Here is a 20294-nt window from a genome sequence, read left to right on the forward strand (position 1 = left end):
CCTCCGGGTGCTCCGGTTTCCCCCACAGTCCAAAGACCTGCAGGTTAGGTTAACTGGTGACTCTAAATTGACTGTAGGTGTGAATGAGAGTGTGAATGGTTGTCTGTGTCTATGTGTCAGCCCTGTGATGACCTGGCGACTTGTCCAGGGTGTACCCCGCCTTTCGCCCATAGTCAGCTGAGATAGGCTGCAGCTTGCCTGCGACCCTGTAGAAAGATAAAGCGGCTAGAGAGAATGAGATGAGATGTTTTCAAGAATACTGAAATTCAAAATTTGGGGTAGGCATCTCTGAAAGAGTGATTTGAGTTATTGAGCCACTCTGAGTTTGGACCAGTCTGCCCATTCTCCTCTGATCACGCTCTCTCATCAACAAGGAATTCCCAGCCACAGAACTGCTGCTCACTGGAGGTTTTTTTTTTTTTGCACCCCTCTAGAGTGTCCGCTTGATAGACGGACCTGTGTGCGTGTGTGAAAATCCGAAGACTTCAGCAGTTTCAACACTCGAACCGTGCCACAGACAAAGCCACTGAGATCGCACTTCCTCCCCCATTATGATGTTAAACGTACACATTAGTCTGCTGAAGCGCTTGGCTGGTATCGGCATCGTTTTATGTGTTGAACAAATGCCAACTGATTTGCTGATCTGGATCACTTTTCACAAATGAGAACAGGCACAGGTGTTCCTATTAAAGTGTCCAGTGAGCGGACATGCTATACCGTTATCGGGACTGTACCTTATTCACAGTATAAAGAGCCCGTGAACCCACATAAAAACCTCAGCAATGTGTCTGTTACAGTTTCCAGGCCTCTGTACCATATGTCTGTGTGTGTGTGTGTAACCATAGTAACAGCACGTGTGCCTTTAGATTATATTTCATCTGGGTACAGCAAAGCCCCTGCTCATTAGCTTCCCTACATGGATTTGCATCTCTCTCTCTCTTTCTTTTAATCTTCTGGGGTTTCATTTCTCAAAGCATGTGTCGAACAAGTTCTAATTCGGTGCACAAAGCAGCACACAAGAAAACTGCCACTTATCACACACGCATGTGCAGAGTACATAATGTTGATAAACCCTACCCTGTTTCTGCAAAACCTCACGCAGTTCCGAGGATGTAACTGAAGGTGAATATATTATTTGGAATGAGGAGGTTATCACTACGTTCACACTGCAGGCTGAAGTGACTCAAATCCGATTTTTTTCGCCCATATGTGACCTGTATCCGATCTTTTATTGAGAATATGAACGACACAGATCCGATTTTTTTTCAAATCCGACCCAGGCCGTTTGGATATGTGGTCCTAATTCCGATTCCTATCCGATCTTTTCATATGCTACTTCAGTCTGAACCGCCAGGTCGCATTCATCCGACTTGCACGTCATCAACAAGCTACAAACGTCACTATTCTGCGCTGAAGTAGGCGGCGGGTCTCTCAAAAAAAGTTACAACAACATGGCTTTGATGTTCCTTTGAACGGAGGTTGCAGTCACTACCCCGCAGAACGCCTGAGCCAAAACCCTTGCCCTCTTCCTTCTCAACCTCCTCCTTAACATCAGGCTATTGTGCATGTTCTGGCTCCGTCGCAACAACAACTGCATCATCGCCAGGTACTCCATGCTGGCTACTGTCATACACAGGAAACTTTAGGTTACTTCCGTAAACACTGGCCATGCTCACTGCGTGTGACGTCGTCGTATCCTGCAATGCACATGCGGAACAATTTTAAGTTGCTTTTCGTTCATACTGAGGATCACATACAAGTCGCATATATTTGTTAATGTGAACGACCTCACAAAAAAATCGGAATTGAGCATTAAGCCTTGCAGTGTGAACGTAGTGTATGTGTTCTACACAGATATAGACAGGAGGCACACTATCCATGGGAATCAGGAAGGTTTACAGGGTATGGGATTGGGACAAGAGGACTGGGATCCAACAAACAAAAGTCGCACAAATAGGAACCGTAGGCGCTAAAGAAGGCAACTGGACTTGCTTGAAGACGTTTCACCGCTCATCCGAAGAAACAAGTCCAGTTGCCTTCTTTAGCACCTATGCTTTTACGATGACCTGGATGACTGAGAACCTTCACAAACGCGCACAGGAGTGGGGTCCCCCCCCCTCTTTCTTTCTTGTAGGTGCATGCAAGTGGTCAGATATATAACTGACAGGATAAAGAAAGAGAATGAATGTGCAGTGCTGCACAAGGCATTTCCAGCATTCATTCATCCTTGGTAACTGCCTGGTTAGGTTCATGGTAGTTAAAATTATGCAACTAGTTTGTTGGTATTTTGAGAACTCATCTTCTGCTCCTCCCTTGTTCAGCACTGTTGCCAGGTCAGGGTCTATATGGACCCTATTGATCCACATGTCATATTAATAGAGGACTCGCAACCACGTGATCAAAACGTGCTACGTCATGAGCGTCCGCCATGATGGTGGATATACTAAGCAACTCCGATGGCAGCTGCTGAAAGCGTGTCTGTAAACACCGCTGAATTTTCTCAGCATTACCATGATTTGAACGGTCGAGCGAAGATTCGATACAAAGAGAAGATGGATGCGTGTAGTTTTGAACCATATTTAAAAAAGTCAGGCTTTTCTGAAGATAACACGCTTCTACTGACCATCGAGTTCCCAGATATCGTGTTCTATCTGGTTTGGGAGATGAAGAATCAAGTCTGATCTTAGACCAAACACGGCCCATTTTCTGAGTGGGTGCCCAGTCTGGATTATTTCTATCGTACAATTTTGCTGGCATTCCGAGAAGCAAAATGCTAATACGCGTGTTAAAATAACAACGACCGAGTGAACCACAAGAGAACGCTCATTTTATAGCAAAATTCTAGCAACACGAAATAAAACTCTTCCATGATATTCTCGAGAAAGCTTTTGAATCTCACCGGAGATTGAATGATTACTGCAAACACGAGCTGTTTTGGTTTTAGCCTCGGTTAGATCAGCCCTGCCGACGTTGTTCAGCCGTGCTCGTCTCCTCTCCGTACTAAGCCTCCGAGTTTCCTCGACCTCTTTCCGAGTCATGGTTGGAATTCTAAAAAAATCAGAACGTGCCACGGTGACGAGTACTGTTGTGACCACAGCCATATACAACACAAAAAGATACATATCTCCCGCATTTGTATCTCCACCAACATGGCCGACGTCCGGGTTTCTATTTTGCTTTGACATCACTTGCAAGTCACGGATTGAAGCATAATTTTACACCAGATGCCCTTCCTGCTGCAACCCTCCCATTTCCAGGCTTGGGAAACAACCATTCACACTTGCAGGCAATTTAGAGTAGCCAGTTAACCTAACTGCATGGCTTTGGACTGTGAAGGAAACCCATGCAGACACGGGTAGAACATGCGAACTCCACATAGAAAGGCCCCCATCAGCCACGGAGCTCAAACCCAGAACCATCTTGCTGTGAGGCGACAGTGCTAATCATTACACCACTGTGCTGCCCATATTTTGAGAAATATAACCAACTAAATTTTAGAAAATATTGCTGACCTGTGTAGGCAAAAACAATAAATGTTCAAGCAGGATTTCATCCCTAGTTGATTTATGAAATCAAATGATGCAGCTGAGTTTGAGGAACTGTCAGAGGCAGAGTGCTTACAGTGTCAATGCTACCATTTATACCTCTGGTTTTTTTTTTTTTTTTTTCCTCCCAATGATTTGGGGGGGGCGTTGTGATAATGTGTAATTAAAAAAGGGGGGGGTAGACTTGTGGTTAGGCCACACCCAGTTTGGGTTTAAATCAATTCAGAAATGGATATTTAGAGCACTAAACGGGCTAAAAAAAACACTGAAAATGCGTGTCATAAATAAATGGTGTGTGTGCGTGTGCGCGCACCTCATGTTCATATCTGTTCAAACAGAATATTGTAGTTGTCTATCAGTCACATTCCTACAGCAAAGAGATTCCTTAGCGATCTTTAGATCTGCCTTTTATATGATTTTGCTTTACATTTCATCCATGGGCGGCACGGTGGTGTAGTGGTTAGCGCTGTCGCCTCACAGCAAGAAGGTCCGGGTTCGAGCCCCGTGGCCGGCGAGGGCCTTTCTGTGCGGAGTTTGCATGTTCTCCCCGTGTCCGCGTGGGTTTCCTCCGGGTGCTCCGGTTTCCCCCACAGTCCAAAGACATGCAGGTTAGGTTAACTGGTGACTCTAAATTGACCGTAGGTGTGAATGTGAGTGTGAATGGTTGTCTGTGTCTATGTGTCAGCCCTGCGAAGACCTGGCGACTTGTCCAGGGTGTACCCCGCCTTTTGCCCGCAGTCAGCTAGGATAGGCTCCAGCTTGCCTGCGACCCTGTAGAACAGGATAAAGCGGCTAGAGATAATGAGATGAGATTTCATCCGTCACCTCTTAATCCATTTACCTGCAATTACTTTTCTACCACTAGGGATTTGTGCGCATGCATGGTCACATCCTGACACACAAGAGGAATTTAATAGATCACTTTCTATGCGTAGAATTGTACATGTGCACAAAACTATGTGTATGCACGGTTGATAAATGAGATCCCTGGTTTGAATTAAAGAGAGCGATCGTTTGCACAAAGGCTGCCGTAAGAATTTTGAAGCCCTGCATCTGTCTCTCGTTCCACATTTGCATGTTGTGCTTTCTCTGCTACTTCGAGTTGAAGTAAGAAAGGCACACGAACTGACCTGAATGGATTTGTCTCCCTAGGTTTTTCTTCTGGTGCTGGCTCTGACTGTGGCGCGCACAGGAGCAGCTGAGCTCGGCTTCCACTTGAACCAGACGGCCAAGCAGCAAGTGTGTTTGGAGAACCAAGAGTATCCACACAAGGGTTTCTGCTGCAGAAACTGCGAGGCTGGTGAGTAGGAACGAGCTTGGAACATGATGCTCAGGATAAAAATGTTAGTACAAATAGGCCATGGTGTGGAAATAGCATAAAGCTGAAACCCTGTCAGAGCGGGTTTGAAATGGTATGGTCCAAGGTGTTTTGTGTGTGTGTGTGAGAGAAATCCATTCAAAAGACATTTTCACCAATCAAAGCAAAATGCTTCCGACTAAAGCACTTGGCAACCACCCATAACAGCATCCATCCATCATTTCCATATGGCTTAGGAATGGAAACTTTTAATGTGCTTTGTTTGTTAGAGCTAAGGTTGTCCGTGAGATTATTAACCTCGTCATGTACAATAACTCAACCGCTTTATAAATATGTTGTGCTGTGTTTGATTGATTACATTCAGCTTCCATCGGCACAGTTTCTTCATGAGCAGAGTTTTAATCGCAAAACTTGGCTCGTTTAGTAAAGACAAGGACTGAGATGTGTGTGGGGTGTTTGTATTTCTTTCACAGGCACTTATGTGAAGGAGAAGTGCACTACAGATCAGGAGAAGGGAATATGTGAACCGTGCAAGGAGGGCACCTACGCCGAGCACCCGACCGGCATGGACCAGTGCCTTCAGTGCAGTCAGTGCCCTGCAGGTAATTTTACTTCTTTTCTCTGTCTTCCAGAACGTTCCCTGTGAACACGTTTTATTCAAAGTATAAAGGTTGTTATTGTTAGTTTCCTGTTTTGTAAAAAGCAGTGATCCAGCACTGAAAATCAAGATTGAGAGATTAGCAGTAAACTGCACAGTTCTGATGTAATAATAGGACTAGAATTTAGAGCAGCTATATTTGACCCTGGGTTTGTTTGCTTAAGAGGATTATTAATTCACGTTCCCTCAGGCTATACGTTGCAACAGATTTGCAGAAATAGCCATCCAGAATCCTGCCGGCCGACTCCACAGGCCTAAACTTCGCTATATGAACCAGTCGCACAGTTTCCCATAGGACTCTTAATGGACACCAGTGAATAGAGCCAGGTTTAAAGTTTCCTCAGCCATGAGAAGCTTATCAGCTACTGTTTCACAGTCTGGGTGTGGCCATCGCCCATCACCCATGCTCTTTTTGTGATCTTTATGCGCGTGAGTCAGTGTGGTGTTTGGCGTGTTGCTGTGTGTGTGAGAGAGAGAGATGGATGGATGGAACTGTTGCTGACTCATGTAGGGTGTGTGGGCCAGGACTTGAGGAAAATCAAAATTTCATCACTGAATATGAGAATCTCTAGACTGCAGCACACATGTTCTGTGATTTCTATGATGCTACATTTAACAATTATTTGCCCAAGGCAAGTTGAATATTCAAGATACACGGCGAAATTCAGTGCACTGTCTAAACGAAACAGTCCTCAGATATATACATAAGATACATGATGTACAGACGTAATGGTGATGATACACGGGGCAACTTTTTGGGCAATGTTGCCGAGCAAAGTTGCTGGCAACGGGCAACTAGGTGAGACACAGGGCAACTTTTCAGGGCAACAACAGTTAGCAACGGCAGTTTACAGTTAGCTAAAAAAAATTGATGTCTTAATTTTTGCTGTGACCATTTAATCGAGCTGTCTGTTGTTTTTTAGAGCTTTGGTGAGGTAAATTCCTCCATATAGAATATTAAAATAACTTACCGGCGTAAAAACAGATGAGGAGTCTCTCCATCTCTTCACTCCACTGACACTGAGCGGCCGCCATATTTGTTTGAAATTTCTGATCCGAACCTCACCGGAGGTCACATGACTCGATACTCGCGTTCTGATTGGCTTATCTCAAAAAGTTGCCAGAGATTATCAAAACCATTCAGAAAGAAGCAATGTTGCCCAATCTCAATAGAAAAGAGTCAAAATGCAATTGCCCAGCAACATTGCTCGGCAACATTGCCCAAAAAGTTGCCCCGTGTATCATCACCATAAGGGTTACAAATTTACAAGCTACAGAGAAACTTTACAAACAAAAGATATACTGATGTACAGACATCGGTGAATGATAACTGAGACAGAAGGGGTGTTCACACGGCAACTTTTACTCCGGTGTAGCACCGGGGCTGCCCCGGTAGAGCGTTCACACGATACAAAGTTATACCGGTGTAGCCCCTGAAAGCTGCTTAAACCGGTGCAAATCTAACCCTGCCTCGGAGGTGGTTTAAGAAATTTACTCCGGAGTAAATGCGAGTTTGCGGGGCAGCACCGATATAAAATGGGACATCTGAACGCTACAGGGGTAGACTCGCTACGCGTGAGGAGAGTTGATTATATACGGGCATTGCATAATTTGCATCCTGGTATTTTGTGCTTCCAAAATGGTGAATATCAACAACAACAGAACTGCATGTCTTCCAGTGTTGCCAGATTGGGCGGTTTTAAGTGCATTTTGGTGGATTTGAACATATTTTGGGCTGGAAAACGTCAGCAGTATCTGGCAACCCTGGTGTCTTCATCCACATTGTTTTCCCGGCACTTGGTGATGCCATGACAACCGGGAAAAGGAAGTACATTTTCACGAATGCGCATATTTCATTTCCGCATTATTACTATCATATAGCACGGTCGCAAAAACTGCCGTGTGACCACAAGTGGGGCTGCACCGGTGCTAACACGCTTCTCTCTAGTAAGCAGGGTTGTGACGTGTGAACGCTCCACAAAATTTACACCAGTGTAAGAGATATCGCAACAAAATACATCGGTGCAGCATCGATGCAAATATGTGCTGTGTGAACACCCCTAGAGTCAAGGCTATTATTCACTGAGCTGGATAATTGTTTTAGTCTAAATCCACAGGTGATATTTAAAAAATACAAATAAATCATTTATTACAAGCTTTAAAAGTGGAATGCAAATGTAACGCATGCCGACTTGTCACTTATCTATGCCGACTCACATAAAATAAATCACAATTCCACCTTGCTGTTGAATAGTTTTAGACCAAACTTCGTAGCCTCTTTAGTGCTTTTAGGAACCGCGTTTTCTTTCATAATTTGTAATTCTTCCTCACTTACGCTGACCAAGCGATTGGCCGCCATTTTGCCGAGTCGCTCAAATAGTCTGAATTTCTCGACCAGTCAGTGCGTGATTTCCTGTAATCCCATCCATACTGATACTAAAACCGCTCACTCCATCACATACATCAAAATATTGTGCTAAAATATTCGTGTTTCGTCAGCTTCAATGCAGTACAAACGCCTGTTGCTGAACCTGTCGGTTTGTTTGTTTGTTCTAGCCTGGATATTCTGTGGCTTGATTCCCCCTTCCCTTTCTCTTTGTCTGTCTGTCTCTCCCCCCACAGGTCAGATAACAACACAGGTGTGCACGAGCACAAGGGACACCAAGTGCGAGTGCAAGCCTGGCACGTTCTGTCTGCCAGATGAACCCTGTGAAGTGTGCAAAAAGTGCACTAGGTAACGACCATGCAAACTAAATTTTCCATATTGGTGTTGGGACATTTAACACCTTTTAAAATTTGTCCACTATGATATGGACAGAGCTTGTAAACACCGTTTTGATGGTGTGTAAGCATTGTGGATAGTTTGACAGCCAGGATCCACTTACAGACTCATTTCATTAGCCTTATGTCATTTTCACAAGGGCATGGAACATTCCAAAATCTTGATCAAATCCTGCTGTTTCTGCATTGTTTTGGGGAAATATATTTGTGCTTTTAACGTTGTCAAAGTTTGCTCTTGGCAAGAAAACATGTTTTTGGATAAAACCTTTTTGCCCCCCACCCTTTGTTTTTGTTTTGACCCAAGCATTCCGTCTCAGTGACATCCGGCAACTTTTCCCAGCCTGCCAAGCACATATTTATTGTTACGCAGTTCAGTGGTTAAACTTGGACAAGCATTTTCACTGTTTAAGCAATCCAAGTATCAGATTGAAATATGAATATCCTTTTAAAACGTTCATGCTGCTCGACTCTCCTAAGACGCTCCTTGTTGCCTTTGAATCTAAAACCTGATTGATTCTGTTTGGGTGTCACATGAATGCTTGTAGTCCTCTGAAGCCTTTAATTCAGTTTGCATCAAAAAGAAGCTCCCTTTCTCCGTATTTCAAGTGTGGAGCCCGTACCGGATCTGTATCAGATCTGGCAATTCTCTTGGCTTGAATGTCAGTACTATATCAGAAATTCAAAACTCGTATATCGGCATTAATGATGATCTTGTCTAATTTTTGTCTCAGGTGCAAAGCAGATGAAATTGAGGAGCGGCCATGCACGCCAACCTCCAACGCCAAGTGTAAAAAACGCCCTTTATCACCTAATGACTCCACCGTTGCACCCACAATCTCCCCTGCACCCAGAAATGAAAATTCTAACACCATAGGTACAATCATACGACCACACACCTTTGTTTATAAGAATTTAGAAATAAATTTGGATTAAAACATGCCTGTTTGAATGTGAACTTTTATTTTGTTTTCTCTCCTTTCTGACAGCAATCGTGGTTTCTGTGGTTTTACTCCTCGTTGTTCTCATTGTCGCTGTGGTGGTTTGGCTGAGGAGACGATCCTGTAGAAAACAAGGTTTTGAAATGAATTAACTTACTATTGTATAACCTTATTAATTATTCTCATTATGTGAATATTTCATTACTATTAATTCTAGAACTATATTGAGTCTACATTTTTGTATTTGTTGCTAGAAGAGAACGCATTTGCAGACAGTTTAAACACAACTGATGTAAAGTGTAATGGGTGATTCCATGATTGGGGTGCCATTTGTAAGTCAAGGAAAACAACAACAGCAAAAAAAAAAAAAATTAAACATGCGACATGATCGTCACAATAACCTTTGTGCACATTTTAGACGAAGATGAACAAAATGCATTATAATTACATACACCTATTATTAAAATACAAAAATAACGTTTTTAAAGCATTGACGTGAAAACTTAACATCTCGTACTTGAAAAATCTTTTAAGAAGAAACCTTTATTCGTCACATGCACACTTCAAGCACAGTGAAATTCATCCTCTGCATTTAACCCTTCTGAAGCAGTGAACACATGCGCGCGCACGCACACTCAGAGCAGTGGGCAGTCACACCAGAGCGCCCGGGGAGCAATCAGGGGTCAGGTACCGGAGCACTTTTTCTAAGAGTCTGTCTTCAGCATCCTATAAAATTCACTCAACCCTGTTACCTGAATACATTCAACTCCATGAAACATTCGAAATACACTACCGTTCAAAAGTTTGGGGTCACCCAGACAATTCTGTGTTTTCCATGAAAAGTCACACTTTTTTTTTAATTTACCACCATAAGTTGTAAAATGAATAGAAAATATAGTCAAGACATTTTTCTGGCCATTTTGAGCATTTAATCGACCCCACAAATGTAATGCTCCAGAAACTTACCGTATTTTCCGGACTATACGTCGCTCCGGAGTTTAAGTCGCATCAGCCAAAAAATGCATTATGAAGACGAAAAAAACATATATACGTCGCACCGGACTATAAGTCACACTTTTTTGAAGGGTTATTCTGTCCATAGAATCTGTGATTCTATCTGATAAGCGGCGCGTGGTTACTGCGCGACTGCATTGTTTATTCAATAAACGAACAGCTGAGCAGTGATAACGCGCCCTTTGCCCTGTAAGTAGCCTAGTCTGATTATTTTAAATATCTACTACTATCTTTAATACTATCACTATCGTTATTACTAATAGCCTATATTATTATTATTATAACTAATATTAGTAGCCTATTACTGATGCATTAATCAGTTTGCTTTTAGAATATTTTTACCGGTAGGGCTTATTATCGCCCCATGGCTCTTTCATCTGGGTTATTAAAGCTGTAGTCATCATCGAGGAGTGTCATTCTTCATTTTTGTCGAATTTTATTTCATCAAATCAGAGGTCAAGTAGGCTATAGGTATATCATCTCCAAAGACAGGTACGGTAGTAAAAACAACCGTCTAGTGAAAAAAACAACAACCGCTTTTAAATCCCCTACTTAAATCCTTAAAATGAGTCATTTAACTCATGTCTTGTGTGATCTGATCTCCAATGGTGAAATAAACCGGTTGTGATATGAGTACAGTCTGTTATTTTAGAAGGTAAATGTAATATATAATTTTAATATATAGACTAATAAAAATTAATATTTTATAATATAATATCACGACATATTACTGTCTGTAACTGTTTGTCACTAAAGCGTTTTCCAAGATCATAATGTCTGATATTATTATTATTATTATTATTATTTTACACACACAATAAGCGCATGTGCGTAAAGTTATAGTAAACCATCCCCCGCCTTTTTTTTTTTTTTTTTTTTGAGTCGCCGGACCCACCCACCTCCTGCGTTCTGGGACCTCCCACTTCACAAATTAAGCACTGCCTAAAATCACTACATAACTTATTTAAATAACTATAGGCCTATCATTAATAATAAAACACAGGTCAATCAAGTTTATCAAGCTGATGATTTCACTCCAAATCAGCAAATCCATTGAATTCCTCATCCTCGGTGTCGCTTCTGAACAACTCTGCCTCCAGCGGCAGATGAAGCGCCGTTTCCTCTTCTTCTGCGTGGCTGTCGTCAGACTCAGCATCAGCTCCAGTTATTCCGCGGTGAAAAAAAAAAAACACATATACGTCGCACCGGAGTATAAGTCACATGGCCAGCCGAACCATGAAAAAAAGTGTGACTTATAGTCCGAAAAATACGGTAATCAGCTCAAAGGAAGGTCAGTTTTATAGCTTCTCTAAAGAGCTAAACTGTTTTCAACTGTGCTAACATGATTGTACAAGGGTTTTCTAATCATCCATTAGCCTTCTGAGGCAATGAGCAAACACATTGTACCATTAGAACACTGGAGTGAGAGTTGCTGGAAATGGGCCTCTATACACCTATGGAGATATTGCACCAAAAACCAGACATTTGCAGCTAGAATAGTCATTTAGCACATTAGCAATGTATAGAGTGGATTTCTGATTAGTTTAAAGTGATCTTCATTGAAAAGAACAGTGCTTTTCTTTCAAAAATAAGGAAATTTCAAAATGACTCCAAACTTTTGAACGGTAGTGTATTCCACAAGTCATCTTCACATCCTCAGTACAGGGTTGCATCAGCTGAAGATTTCCTGAAGATCATGAAGTTCTCCCATGATTAACTTATTTTTGCTTTGTTTCCAACTATGATATGATTTTGACTAACAAGGTCACATCGAAAGCACAGTCGTATTAGACAAATTAGAGTGAAAGGAAATTATTAATTAAAAAATAAATATATATATATATATATATATATATATATATATATATATATATATATATATATACTTTCAGTAACTCATTAGAATGTCCTTAGTGTTCTCTGATAGAGCGGTTTGTTTTAGTCCACTAATCTGATTGGACAGGCAGAGTTCCATGAGTGCTAAGATTTACACTACGTTCACACTGCAAGGCTTAATGCTCAATTCCGATTTTTTGTGAAATCCGATTTTTTTGTGAGGTCGTTCGCATTAACAAATATATGCGACTTGTATGTGATCCTCAGTATGAACGAAAAGCGACCTAAAAGTGTTCCGCATGCGCATTGCAGGATACGACAACGTCACACACAGTGAGCATGGCCAGTGTTTACGGAAGTAACCTAAAGTTTCCTGTGTATGACAGTAGCCAGCATGGAGTACCTGGCGATGATGCAGTTGTTGTTGCGACGGAGCCAGAACATGCACAATAGCCTGATGTTAAGGAGGAGGTTGAGAAGGAAGAGGGCAAGGGTTTTGGCTCAGGCGTTCTGCGGGGTAGTGACTGCAACCTCCGTTCAAAGGAACATCAAAGCCATGTTGTTGTAACTTTTTTTGAGAGACCCGCCGCCTACTTCAGCGCAGAATAGTGACGTTTGTGGCTTGTTGATGACGTGTAAGTCGGATGAATGCGACCTGGCGGTTCAGACTGAAGTCGCATATGAAAAGATCGGATAGGAATTGGAATTAGGACCACATATCCAAACGGCCTGGGTCGGATTTGAAAAAATCGGATCTGTGTCGTTCATATTGTCAATAAAAGATCGGATACAGGTCACATATGGGTGAAAACATTGGATTTGAGTCACTTCAGCCTGCAGTGTGAACGTAGTGCCAGTAAAACTGGTTTGTGTTCACTCCATAAAATTCCAATTATAGCAATAGTTCACTACACTGAAACCTGTAATACACTTATTATGGGATGTCGGTCTGTATGTCTGTCTGTGTGTTGCTTGGCAACACGCAACACTTTATCCAGCTGTGGCTTGTTTCGGAGCCGTTTTCGTTGGCTGAGCAAAAATAAACAAAATATTTGGCTACATCGTGTCTGAAATGTCACTCAGCTTGTTTCTTGATAGAACTGTCTTATAAAAGCAAAGATTCAGGGTTGAAAAAAGAATTTAAAATTACAAACACTCAATGGAAACCCAATCTTGGAATCATCCTAATAAAATTAAAGGAAAAGTCCAGGATTTGTTTAACCTGGGCCCGATTTCCCCCTTCTGTTTTTACTCGTGCCCAAAAAAAACAAAAAAAAAGATTGAAATCGATCCAGTATTGGGTTAGAGTGCTATAACTGGCAACCGCAAAACAGCTATACAGTATAATGCTGTGGGGAGAACCTCTGGGTCAAAGTAAACCACTTGTTTTTGCCACGGACAGGCTCATGATGCTGTTAAGTGTCTGACAACATGGAAGGGATCCCTACAGAGATGCACCCGTGTCTGTTTACCTCAATAACTGTAATGAAACTGTAGAAAATGTTCCTACAGTCACTGTTTTACCTTTCTCTTCTTCCGGTCTCTGACGCAGCGCCCCGTTCGGTGCCTGTAGTCGATTATCGCATGGCGGCTGTTTTCTGATGTTTACAAAAGGAGACCTCGAGATTTGAGAAGTCTATTTCTAAAGTAATGCCCAAATGTTTCGCTGATTGACAGTATGTATGAGGCATTTGAATTTGACGGCTGTCCCTATTTGAATCAGGAACAGCCCTGTATGATAATCCGCTACAGGCGCTGAACAGGGTGCTACGTCAGAGACTTTGACACTGATGCTTGCCCCATCGTATAGCCGTTTTGCGGTTGCCAGTTATAGTGTCCTAACTCAATACTGGACCGATTTTGATCATTTTGGACCCAAACAAATAGGAAAATAGGGCCCAGATTTAAAATCCATTAGTTTTGCATCATTGCTTTTATGTTAATCGTGTATTTTCCATCTTAAAGGATGGCTCAGTTTCTCTCCTAGTAAATCCATATTTCAAAATTGTGCTCGGTAATGCAATACAGTAGGTTATATAATGTACAGCATATGGCCAAAACTATGTGGATGCCTCACCCAATTTGAGGTCTTCCCCAGTTTGTGGCCACAAAGTTAAAAGTACAGAATGCCTTTGCATGCTGTAACGTTTAGCTCCAGTGAAAGGAAATCTTAGGGGCCGAGCGTAACCCTGTTCTAGCATGACATTGCCCCTGTGCGCAAAGTGAGGTTTATAAGGACATGGTTTACGAAGGTTGGTGTGGAAGATGTTGAGCGAGCCCTGACCTCAACTCCACTGATCACTTTTGGGATGAATCTGAATGCTTACTGCATGCCGGGTTATCTCACCCAACATCACTGCTTGACCTCACTCATGCTCTTGTGACTTAATGGGCAAATTCCTACAACCACTTTGCATTTCAGAAGAGTGGAGGAGGTTATAATGTGGTGGGGTTTTTTTTTTCCTCTCTAATTGTAAAGCGACCTTGGGTGTGAGAAAGGCGTGATATAAATTGAAATTTTTATTGTTATTATAACAATAAAGCCAGACTAAATTGGGAATGGGATATTCAGCAAGCATGTGTAGGTGTGATGGTCAGGTGTCCACATACTTTTGCCAATATAACATGTTATTTGAAATGTTTTTATTACTGTTTCTTGTTATTGCTCATCATTTATTGTTTTATTTTCTCTTTTTTCAGCAAGCACAGTGGCTCAAAATAATGAAGTGAAAATTCCAATCGTAAGTCCCTTGTTTTTTTTTTTTCTCCACACTTCAGGTTCAGTTAGCACACCACATGAATAACTGTGTTGGTATGCACTAATCTGTGTGTACAACTCCTGATTTAGCCATTGATTGTGGTGGGTTTTTTTGTTTGTTTTTTAGGATGGTGTGTGTGTCCCTACCTCTGAGGAGTGTGAGAACAGCCGTAATGCGGGCTTGGAGGAGGCAGAGCTGCCTCGCACCGAGTCTCGTCCCCTGCTGCAGGAGACACACATCCTGGGGAGTAAAAGCATTCCAGTGGAAGATGAAGACCGAGGACTTGGGGACAGCCTACCGAACACCACCAGCTCCTCCCAAACCAGTTTATCAGCCCTGCCAGTGAACATTCCACTTCCTGTCTCAGCAAATTGTGAGAGGGAGGCGGAGCCGTGGGACAGGGTGCGTGAAAGCAGTCACACTTTTGCTTCCCCCCCCCCCCCTTTTTATCCTGTGCACTGTTTGACCTCACTTCCAAAGAATTACTGAATGGTATGCTGTGAAGAGATGAAGCCTGATTCATTCTCATTCTCTCTCACTCACTCACTCACTCACACACACACACACACACACACCACAACAGGTTTCATCTGTTCACTGTCCTGCATTATATACTGTGGTAATTAAAACTAGCTGTGCTGTATGCGATTTGTTAATAAAGAGAACCTAGCAGGGTTTAAATTTATTTATTTATTTATTTATTTAAACCAAAATGCCCACTATTATCCCCGTAACCACACATCTGGGATCACTCTGGCATTAAAGTACTTTAAAGCATTAAAGGGGAACTGAAGTCATTTTTAAACTTGCTTTATTTCTTAATTAACGTGTTATTACGTTTTTAGTTTTAGTAACCTTATATCGTGACTCGTATTGGCAACTAATTGCAATTAAATATTATACTTATCGGCCTATTTGGTTTTAAGCCGTGTTGAATTTAGTTCGTTTGGTCCATGGCAGGCGTCGTTTATCTGCGCGATCTTCACGAGACTTGTGCAAGACTTCGAAACGTGAAGTGTCAGCCAGGTGTCAGTGTCGCCATTTTGAAAACCGAAATAGTTTTCCAACCGAAATATTGCACAAAACCGAGTTTAAATGACGATTACTGCCGACTTTTTTCAAACTTTCCTGATTTGCTATCAAAACAAACACAACTTCCAGCTTGATTACATCAGCATTCAAAAGAGCATGTCTTTGGACAAGAGATGTTGGTCACTTTGATTTCCGCTGTACGTTTTAATTCCGTCCTACGATGTCTCGCACAGGTCTCAACGAATCTCGTTTACGGCCATTGCTTTGACATATGGACTGATGTATCACAGAGCATATTTCAAGCACTCATAATTTGCTATAGCGGTGACAAAATAGCGATCAAAAATGCATTCCGATATTTAATAAAATGAGATGAAAAATAATTTTTATCATAAAAAATTTGCCTTCAGTTCTCCTTTTAATGCAACTGATTCAACACATGTCCGTGTCAGAAGTCAAATTATAGAACCAGAAAAATGCTCTCCACACCCATGTAGGATATTCACACACTCCTGATGACCTTGATCAGCTGGATTGGGTGTGTTGGATCAGGGAGCGAATTTAAACCTCAAGAAGCTATTTTTCCATTAGCAGGATTGGACACTCCTGCTTAAATTAACTTCAGAATTCATGATTTACATGTTAGGCTTGTTCGATAACAATCTGTCATGGCAGGAATTCAGAAATGGCCTGAATGAGTCATGGAAATGTCAGCAGAAGCATACTGTACTCTAGAGAATTTTATTTTTTATTTTTCCTGAGAACAGAATAATTAATTTATTGTGGGGTGTTTTTGTTAATAGGAGGATGGCACTCCCAGAAGACTTGTTCCACTACTTGGTAAGAAACTTCAGTTTAACAGCTGTTTATCTCTTTCACAGACACACAGTGCTTTTCCAGTGATCTCTCTCTCTCTCTCTCTCTCTCACACACACACACACACACACACACACACACACACACGTTAAAGTGTCCGTGTGTTCTAGAGAAATTTGCTTCATCGTCCTCATATTTAGGAAAGTTTGTATTTGGGCAAATTAAATAATTAACACCATCTGAGTTAGTTTTCTTCTTTCCACGCACAAATTACACTATCTGTAATTGTCTGAGATTTTTTTTTAAATTCTTTTAAAAGATTTTTACTCTACTTTCTAAGCTAGTTAATATTGATTTATTTTCTCGTTTAATATTGCTTTAATGAATAGATAAGATGATAGCCTTTTATTATCCCACAAGGGGAAATTTACATTGTTACAGCATCAAAATATATAAAGAGAAAAAGATAAGGCAGTGAAGGAGTAGTGCAAAAGTACTAAGTATACAAAAAAGGATGCGTATATAAAGAAATAAACTACAAATTTAGAGACACACAAAATTTAACAAATTTGCGTAATTAACAGGTTTGTAGATGTAGTTAACATAAGTGTATTACAAAGGTGGTATTGCACAGGTATTATTACGAGGCCTGTCACAATAACAAATTGTTAGACGATATATTGTCTCAGAAATTATTGCGATAAACGATATTATTGTTGACGTCTTTTCAAGACAATTTTATGCCACTAGTAAAATAATAATGATCATGCAAATACACCCTTTCAAAGAACAGTGAACTTTTTTTTAATTAAATCAACTTATTCAATTCAACAGTGGAACGTAGAAAATATAAGTAAATAACCTAAAGAAATAAAACAACAATCAAACAAAACCACTCACAACAAAAACAATAAATAAAATACAATCTATGGCTCTTAAAAATTGTACTTAAGTAAATATTAACTTGGCACAGGGTAATAAAGACATTCTTTTCTTCACAGGCAACATTCTGCCAATCCAGTTTCTCAAAGATTAGTACCCAGACAAACAAAGTGCAAAATAACAACGTCTTGCCAGCTGTCATTTGGATAAAAGTAACGACAATTAGAACGAGATAACATGTAGGCAAGGGCGTAGGTTTGGTATTAACACTGGTGGGGACATAAACCCAATGCCAACCCCCAGTGGCGCCAACTTCAGGTCAACATTAGAGGGTCACAATATTTTGCTCCGTTGTGTTCCACCAAAAGAGTCTCCATCATCTCTCCAAAGTCCAGACTTTTAACATTTGAAGTTCAGAACTGTAGTAATTCATGAATAATAATATGCAATTCATTTGATTAATTGCAAATCTTGCATGTGATTAACTTATTCTACCAATTTGCAAATGTGTTTTACAAGCGAATAAGGCATTGACTGTCGGGAGGGTGTAGGTTCTTTCCCTCCATAAATGGAAGTAAAACGCGTACGGAGCCTTCAACACTGCGTTCCATGAGGCTGGCAGAGGGAGTCGGCTCTCTTCTGTGGGATCTGTAACTAGTTTAGAATGCTAGTTTAAGCTGATTGATCTAACGGTAAAACAGGACGAGGGCTCTAGAACTTTTTATGACGCGTTGAAAGGTTACAATTTTACTTGGCAACAGAATGTATGTGAATTCTGATTGGTGGTTGTTATATTATTGCCCTTTTGTTGTCTTCTTGAGCGGAGAGGGGAGGGAGGGGCGGTAGTGACAGGGCTCTACAGAGAAGTTTTTAGCCTCCAGCTTTCAAATGAACCCCCTCGAAAACCAATCAGTTCAGCGTATGTATGTACTCAGTATGTGACGTTTTCAAAAGAGAGGCGGGAGTAACCAAAAATTTCTGATGAAGAAGACGGAGGCTGTTATGCTTATTACATGAAAATGTTTGATTTGATTGTTCGTGGCCCAGGCACCTTTTAATGTCCACATCACCATCGGGTTGTTGTTTGCATGTGTCATGTTACATGAACTTGGTCAGGGCTCTCTGCAGGTCACAACTGAAGCACTTCAAATTAAGGGTTAGCGGGCTGCTAAAGTTTGCAGGCACTTCACAAGCAAGACTAGGTGCAATATTGGCCAACATTTATTAAATCATATCAAATTGTGCTAATGTCTTTGTGACCTTAATGAACACCGGTTGTCGGTATCAAGTCGGATTGTTATTTACATGCCGCACAAACTTAGAAAAGAGTCATATTCGTATGTTGTCGTTTTTACACACTGAATACGACCTGTTGTTAACTGATTAATTTTACGAGCTAATCTAACGTTACATTCCTCAAGGACAGTTTGCTAGCTAGCAGCCGGTCACTGCACTGCAACCACACTTGCTAATTGACATGGTAGCCAGCCTACTTGCTGTTTTCGCGACCACACCCCCAGAGCGAATATTCATGAGCGAATTTTGCGTGGTTTCGCCCAGTGGAAACCTACAGTAACCCTTTTTGTACTGCTCACGTAGCGTGATTTATTATTATTATCCCCCCAAAGTCAGAAATATTGGTAGGGACCCGTCCATACCCAATTCTGTGCCTTTGGTCTATAACTGTTGCATGCTGGGAGGCCCCACCTCTGACAGAGAGCTGCGTGAGATGACAGAAAACAGCGCAGTATTTTATTCAGTCAATGGGTCAAGCGAATACTCTGGCAAATTCCCTATGTAGATGTACAGCGTGTAAGTGCCAAAAAAAAATGACCAAGTTCATTTTCATTTACCGTACGATAAGTCAGTATATCAAATATCGTGACAGGCCCAATTATTACCAGTATTAGCCAGATAGTATTGCACAAGTCAGTCAGTATATTGCACAAGAGCCATTTTAACCATGTGTAGCTAGCAGTTCACTGTAAAGTACTGATGCTGATAGTCAGTGCACACAGTATACATTCAGAGGGGTTTCTATGGATGTAGAAGTGATCTGGACAGTATTGTTTATTATTGTGCGGAGTGACTGGTGCTGTGCTTGGTGAGGTGCCGGTTGTACAGTCTCACAGCAGTAGGGAGGAAGGAGCTGCTGTATCTCTCCTTAACACACCGCAGATGGAGGAGCCATTAAGGAGCATTGTCTTTACCATTGATTGGTGATCAGAGATTACTGTTGTTAATTAAAAGGTTCTTAAATGGTTAATGGTTAAATTATATTTAATTTATTAATGACTGATTATACCACAGTGTCATTCTGATTGGTCAACATTCCACAAAACAACAGGGAACTGGCATATTTAAATAATATTGGCTGGCGTTAAGTGGTATATCAGATATATTCCATTCAGCTAGCATGATACTGAACGAGTCGAGGATGAGTTCAATATCATATTTGCTGAATGGAATATTTCTGATATAACACGAAAAAAGCTGGCTATTATTATTATTATTATTATTATTATTATTATAATACACATTCCTTTCGGGTGTTCAACACGTCTTTCTCTTTCAAAACTCTTCAAAAATCTTCCGTATTTAACGAAGCAAACCTGGCGGCCATGTTTGTTTAGAAACTGTCAGTGTCACTTGCTAGCGCAGAAGTTTTACGTCTCTGACGTGTCTTGACGACAATGCAATATTGTAAACCGTATT

The 20294-nt window shown here is 41.2% G+C and overlaps 1 protein-coding gene across 2 annotated transcripts in view; it reads left to right on the top strand.

Annotated features, from left to right (window-relative positions):
• The window catches only part of tnfrsfa (tumor necrosis factor receptor superfamily, member a), a 61648-nt gene that overhangs the window by 36679 nt on the left and 4675 nt on the right, over positions 1-20294 (top strand). For both annotated transcript variants that reach the window (XM_060935590.1, XM_060935591.1), the window contains exons 2-9: positions 4698-4845; positions 5337-5465; positions 8144-8255; positions 9034-9176; positions 9289-9375; positions 14791-14831; positions 14976-15251; positions 16685-16721. In XM_060935590.1, coding sequence (XP_060791573.1) covers positions 4698-4845; positions 5337-5465; positions 8144-8255; positions 9034-9176; positions 9289-9375; positions 14791-14831; positions 14976-15251; positions 16685-16721 — 973 coding nt within the window. The remainder of the gene's footprint in view (positions 1-4697; positions 4846-5336; positions 5466-8143; positions 8256-9033; positions 9177-9288; positions 9376-14790; positions 14832-14975; positions 15252-16684; positions 16722-20294) is intronic.

The sequence above is a fragment of the Neoarius graeffei genome, chromosome 12 (genome assembly GCF_027579695.1).
Source record: "Neoarius graeffei isolate fNeoGra1 chromosome 12, fNeoGra1.pri, whole genome shotgun sequence".
In the NCBI taxonomy this organism is placed as follows: domain Eukaryota; kingdom Metazoa; phylum Chordata; class Actinopteri; order Siluriformes; family Ariidae; genus Neoarius; species Neoarius graeffei.